General features: G+C 43.7%; 1 protein-coding gene across 1 annotated transcript in view; it reads right to left on the reverse strand.

Annotated features, from left to right (window-relative positions):
- cct2 (chaperonin containing TCP1, subunit 2 (beta)) overlaps positions 1-5,948 on the reverse strand; it is a 19,880-nt gene that overhangs the window by 10,229 nt on the left and 3,703 nt on the right. Inside the window, exons 2-8 of the mRNA XM_053343992.1 lie at positions 4,673-4,747; positions 4,508-4,573; positions 3,454-3,565; positions 3,238-3,314; positions 2,310-2,422; positions 1,288-1,490; positions 1-61 (exon numbers count right to left, since the gene is read on the reverse strand). The exon at positions 1-61 is cut by the window's left edge and continues 40 nt beyond it. Coding sequence (XP_053199967.1) covers positions 1-61; positions 1,288-1,490; positions 2,310-2,422; positions 3,238-3,314; positions 3,454-3,565; positions 4,508-4,573; positions 4,673-4,747 — 707 coding nt within the window. The remainder of the gene's footprint in view (positions 62-1,287; positions 1,491-2,309; positions 2,423-3,237; positions 3,315-3,453; positions 3,566-4,507; positions 4,574-4,672; positions 4,748-5,948) is intronic.

Consider the following 5,948-nt stretch of genomic DNA (forward strand, 5'->3'; position numbering starts at 1 on the left):
ATGTTGGCGTTCTCCAACCTCTTCGGCTGGTTCACTCCGATCTTCTTGTCCAACAGGAAACCTGAAAACGTACGAAGCACCAGAGTTATTATTATTATAGTTTTAGACATTTACATTTTAGTTTAGTTTAGTTTAGTTTAGTTTTCCAGGTTTTAAGAGGAACGCCTTGATTAGGATGAAATAATGCGGACACTGAGAAATATAAAACAGGTTTCAACCATAAAACTTGACTTTCCCTTCATTCAAGGGGCCACATACAGACCAATTTAACCTGTCGTGGGCCGGATCATTAAAAAGAAGGAAGGAAGGAAGGAGGGCAGGAAGGAAAGATGGGAGGAAGGAAGGAAGAAAGGGAGGCAGAAAGGAAGGAAGGAAGGAAGGAAGGAAGGAAAGAAAGAAGGAAAAGAATGGAAGGACTGTCCTTCCTACCATTCTTTCCCCTCCATCAGGGAGGGAGGGAGGGAGGAAAGAGGGAAGGAAGAAGGAAGGGAGGAAGGAAGGGAGGAAAGACAGAATGGAAGGAAGGAAGGACAGAAGGAAGGAAGGAAGGAAAGAAGAAAAAGCAGACAGAAAGGACGGAAGGAAGGAGAGAAGGAAGGAAAGATGGAAGGAAAGGAGGAAGGGAGGCAGAAAGGAAGGAAGGAAGGAAAGAAAGAAGGAAAAGAATGGAAGGACTGTCCTTCCTACCATTCTTTCCCCTCCATCAGGGAGGGAGAGAGGGAGGAAAGAGGGAAGGAAGAAGGAAGAGAGGAAGGAAAGGGGGGAAGGAAGGAAGGAAAGACAGAATGGAAGGAAGGAAGGACAGAAGGAAGGAAGGAAGGAAGGAAAGAAGAAAAAGCAGACAGAAAGGACGGAAGGAAGGAGAGAAGGAAGGAAGGACAAGAAGACAGAATGGAAGGAAGGAAGGAAGGAAGGAAGGAAGGAAGGAATAAGGAAAGTGGGCCGCACTGGACCCCTCGGCCGGCCAGATCTGGCCCACGAGCCGCATGTTTGACACCCTTCGCCTAGTCGCCTGCCTTCTCATTTTTACTGTGATTTTTTAACTGTAATGCTCGGTTACGACCACTAGGTGGCACACAAAGATCCAGAAAACCCCAAAATGTAATAAAGTTAAATGAGTTTGGCGTATATGTTAATTATTAATAAGTTAATAAAATGGAGGATGCCGTCACCTTCGTCCAGGTAGGAGTCGGTCACGCTTTGGAAGGAAGGAAGGAAGGAAAGATGGAAGGAAGGAAGGACGGACAGAAGGAAGGTTATATATGTTTATTATTAATAAGCCGTCACCTTCGTCCAGGTAGGAGTCGGTCAGGCTTCCTCCGAGCTTCTTGATGATGTGGATGGCCTCCAGGTTCCCGGAGCCTTTCAGCCTCATGACGGCGTCGACGGCCAGCTGGGCGAAGTGAGCTTTGTGGTGAGTCAGCAGCTTGGAGGACAGAGTGGTGCGGGAGATGTTCAGCAGGTCCTCCTTGAAACGCTCCGGGTCGTTGCTATGGAGACGGGGAGGAAGACGATGGCAGAGATAGGTGAGAGAGAGGTTGCTAACAGGATAAAGTGAAGAAAAGCTTTTAACCTTTTACATGCTGTTCATATTCTGACTCATTATTAGTCTCTACACCACATTCACATACTTTGTACTTAATGTTACTATAAGAAGGAAGGAAGGAAGGAAGGTAGGAAGGAAGTAAGGAAGGAAGGAATGATAGAAGGAAGGGAAGAAAGGAGGGAGGGAAGAAGGATAGAAGGAAGGAAGGAAGGAAAGATGGGAGGGAGGAAGGAAGGGAGGAAAGATGGAAGGGAGGAAGGAAGGAAGGAAAGATGGATGAAGGGAGGGAGGAAAGAAGGAAGGACGGAAAGAAAGATGGAAGGGAGGGAGGAAAGAAGGAAAGATGGAAGGGAGGAAGTAAGGAAAGATGGGAGGGAGGAAGGAAGGGAGGAAAGATGGAAGGATGGAAGGAAGGAAGGAAGGACAGAAGGAAGAAAAGATGGGAGGGAGGAGGAAAAGATGGAAGGAAGGAAAGATAGAAGGAAGGAAGGAAGGATGGGAGGGAGGGGGGAAGGAAAGAAGGAAAGATGGAAAGATGGAAGGGAGGAAGTAAGGATAATACTTGTTAAATAATGTTACTATTCTTTTACTACTTTTATTTATTGTTCTTTATTCTCTCTTATTTTTTTCTGTCCTCTTGCTGCTGCAGGATTTTCTCATCTTGGGTTAAACTAGACTCTGAACTGAATGTACGGATCGGTAGTTTTGGGGCTTATTAATAAATCAGTGTTAATAAATGATGTCATCTATCAGCTGGACTCACCTGTGGTCAGCTGCAGCTTCCCTCAGAGCATCTCTGGCCACCTGCGTCGCCTTCCTCCAGCCGGAGATGATGGTCTGTGGGTGAATCTTCTTGGCGATCAGAAGCTCCGCCTCCTGCGATGAGCGACACAGAGAAACATGTTTCTTTACTTTAGATATGAAGAAATTACCAGTATGAGTCCACTTAAATACACTGTAGGTTTTAATCCATGTAGAGAATATATTAGAGGATTATGGCAAAAATGTCTAAGTGGTGTAACCATAAAAACTGAAGGGAGGAAGGAAGGAAGGAAGGAAGGAAGGAAGGAAGGAATGAAGGAAGGAAAGACAGAAGGAAGGACAGATGGAAGGAAGGAAGGGGAGAAGGAATGACAGAAGGAAGGAAGGATTTTGCATCAACACAGTCACAAAAAGGGAGAAAGGAAGGAAGGAAGGAAAAGAAGAAAGGAAGGAAGGGAAGGAGGGAAGGAGGGAGGAAAGATGGTAGGAAGGATGGAAATAAGGAAGAAAGGGAGGGAGGAAAGATGGTAGGAAGGATGGATGGTAGAAGGAAGGGAAGAAAGGAAAAAAGGAAAGGAGGAAGGAAGGACAGGAAAGAAGGAAGGGAGGAAGGACGAAGGAAAGAAGGAAGGTAGGGAGGGAGGAAAGATGGTAGGAAGGAAGGAAGGAAAGAAATAAGGAAGAAAGGAGGGAGGAAGGATGGTAGGAATGATGGAAGGAAGGAAGGAAGGAAGGAAGGAAGGAAGGAAGGAAGGAAGGGAAGAAACCTTATTTATCACTGACTCTTATATAGTTTTAAATTTAAGGATCAGTCTTTACATAAAGGACCAAGATGGAAACAGGACTTTAATATTTTATTCTTTATATAGTTTAGATATCTGTTAAACTGTAAAACTAAATAAGTAATTAAATGTAAAACATGTTTTTACCCTCAGCAGCTCGGCGGCCAGCACGGTCACAGACGTCGTTCCATCTCCAACTTCATCGTCCTGAGTCTTCGACATGTCTGCAAACACAAACACGCAGCTTCAGCAAAAACTCACAATTATCATCACTTAAAAAAAGGCAAACATGTTGAAGATAAGGAAGGAAGGAAAGGAAGGAAGGAAAGATGGAAGGAAGATATGTGGAAGGTCTTCACTCACCAACGAGGACTTTAGCGGCGGGGTTGTCGACTCCGATGGCTTTCAGGATCGTTGCTCCATCGTTGGTCACCGTCACCAAACCGCCTTTCCCTCCACCGAGCAAGATCTTATCCTGGAGGAAGAGAAGAAGAGAGGATGAGAGGAAGAAGAACTTTCATTATATTTATATAGATTATGGTTGATTTGGTGTAGAGACTAATTATGAGTCAGAATATGAACAGGATGTAAAACAGGAGGTCAAACTCATCTTCATTCAACAGCCAATATGTGGGCCAGATTATTAAAAAGATGGAAGGAAGGAAGGGAGGGAGGGAGGGAGGACAGCTGGAAAGATTAAAGGAAGGAAGGAAGGACAGCTGGAAGGAATAAAGGAAGGGAGGAAAAGGAAAGATGGAATGAAGAAAGGAAGGAAGGAATAAAGGAAGGGAGATAGGGAGGAAAGATGGAAGGAATAAAGGAAGAAAGGAAGGAAGGAAAGATGGAAGAAAGGAAGGACAGCTGGAAGGAATAAAGGAAGAAAGGAAGGAAGGAAGGAAGGTAAAGATGGAAGGAGGAAAGGAAGGGAGGAAGGAAGGAAAGATGGAAGGAATAAAGGAAGGAAGGAAAGATGGAAGGAAAAATGGAAGGAAGAAAGGAAGGAAGGAAAGAAGAGAAGACAGGAAGGAAAGACAGAAGGAGGAAAGGAAGGCAAAATGGAAGGAAGAAAGGAAGGGAAGAAGGAAGGAAGGAAAGATGGAAGGAAGAAAGGAAGGAAGGAAAGATGGAAGGAAGAAAGGAAGGAAGGAAAGATGGAAGGACAGCTGGAAGGAATAAAGGAAGGGAGGAAGGAAGGAAAGATGGAAGGAAGAAAGGTAGGGAGCAAGCAAAGATGGAAGGGAGGATGGAAAGATGGAACAAAGAAAGGTAGGGAGGAAGGAAGGTGGGCCGTATTGGACCCCTCAGGGGGCCGGTTCTGGCCCTCTGGCCTCATGTTTCCCCCCTCTGATGTAATACTAGTTTAAACCCGACTTATATTCTTTAAAATAAATCTTGAGTGTGCAGTGATGAAACTCACCATTCCCTTCGGTCCCAGAGTGCTCTTCACCAGATCTCCGATGGCGATGGCGCCGATGAAGGACGACTGAAGACGAAGACAAACACAGGAAACAGTTTTTAAGGTGGAATTAAACTTAAATTAAAAATAAGAGCAGATTCAGTCAGTGTTAGAATATAAACTCACCAGTCGAGCAGTCTCAGCTTTCTCCTCATCAGCTCCATGTTTGAAGATGTTGACCGGTGCCATCGATAGGGACGCCTAAAGAGAGAGAGAGATGGAAGGAAGAGAGGAAGGAAAGATGGAGACATCAGTTAATACATTAATATCATCACAGAGTTGATTAGAGAGAGAGAGAGACAGAGAGAGAGAGAGAAACACAGAGAGAGAGAGACAGAGACAGAGAGAGAGAGAGAAACACAGAGAGAGAGAGACAGAGACAGAGAGAGAGAGGGAGAGACAGAGCAAGCGAGCGAGAGAGAGAGAGAGAGACAGAGAGAGAGAGAGAGAGCGAGAGAGACAGAGAGACAGACAGAGAGAGACAGAGAGAGAGAGAGAGACAGACAGACAGACAGACAGACAGAAAGAGAGAGAGAGAGAGAGAGAGAGAGAGAGAGAGAGAGAGAGAGAGAGAGAGAGAGAGAGAGGAGAGAGAGAGAGAGAGAGAGAGAGAGAGAGAGAGAGAGAAAGAAAGGCGACAATTTAGGATTATTTTCTAGATAAATAAACTCCTTGTTTAGTTAATCCCCGTTTCCCAAAGCTGAAGGTGACGTCAGCAAATGTCTAATATCCACAACTCAAAGATATTACAGTTTAGGAACAAACCTTATTGTATAAAGTGACATCAATAAACTGAGAATTTAATAATTATCAGTAATTATACACCCAAAAAACCCCCAGCAAAAACATGTTTAATACTAAGGTCAGTGTTAAATAAGGGTTAACAAGATAAGATGTTACAGTTAGGATATAGTTTAATTGTTCAGTGATGTATATGGACGCAGCTGCTTTAATTTAGTTTTTATTTTGTTGTGAACTTGAATATCATCTAATATGAAGAGTTAGAAAAGGGCTCACAAGATGATTCTTTTGTTCATAGTTAAGTTATTACATGATATAGTTAATAGAGTATTTGATTTTAACAGTAAGGTCTTAAAGTGTGGTACATTACAAACAACTGATGGAGATTATATCACTCACGATGAGTCTAAAAAATGCTTCTGTGCTAAAAAGGACCCCAAAAAAAGAGAGATTGAGAACCGAATCGTGGCCTTAAAAAATAAAATCGTATCGAGGATTTGATTGTGACACCCGTATTATTTAGGGGGGTGTGTATGACTGTGACTCGACCAAAATTTAGGCGTGGACGGAGCTATTAACTCCGAGGCGTCTTTGAAACGCAGCATCCTGGAAACCGCTAGAAGCTTTTTCAGACCAACGGTTCAAATAATTACCAAAAAAA

Source organism: Scomber japonicus, chromosome 23 (genome assembly GCF_027409825.1).
Source record: "Scomber japonicus isolate fScoJap1 chromosome 23, fScoJap1.pri, whole genome shotgun sequence".
Classification (NCBI taxonomy): domain Eukaryota; kingdom Metazoa; phylum Chordata; class Actinopteri; order Scombriformes; family Scombridae; genus Scomber; species Scomber japonicus.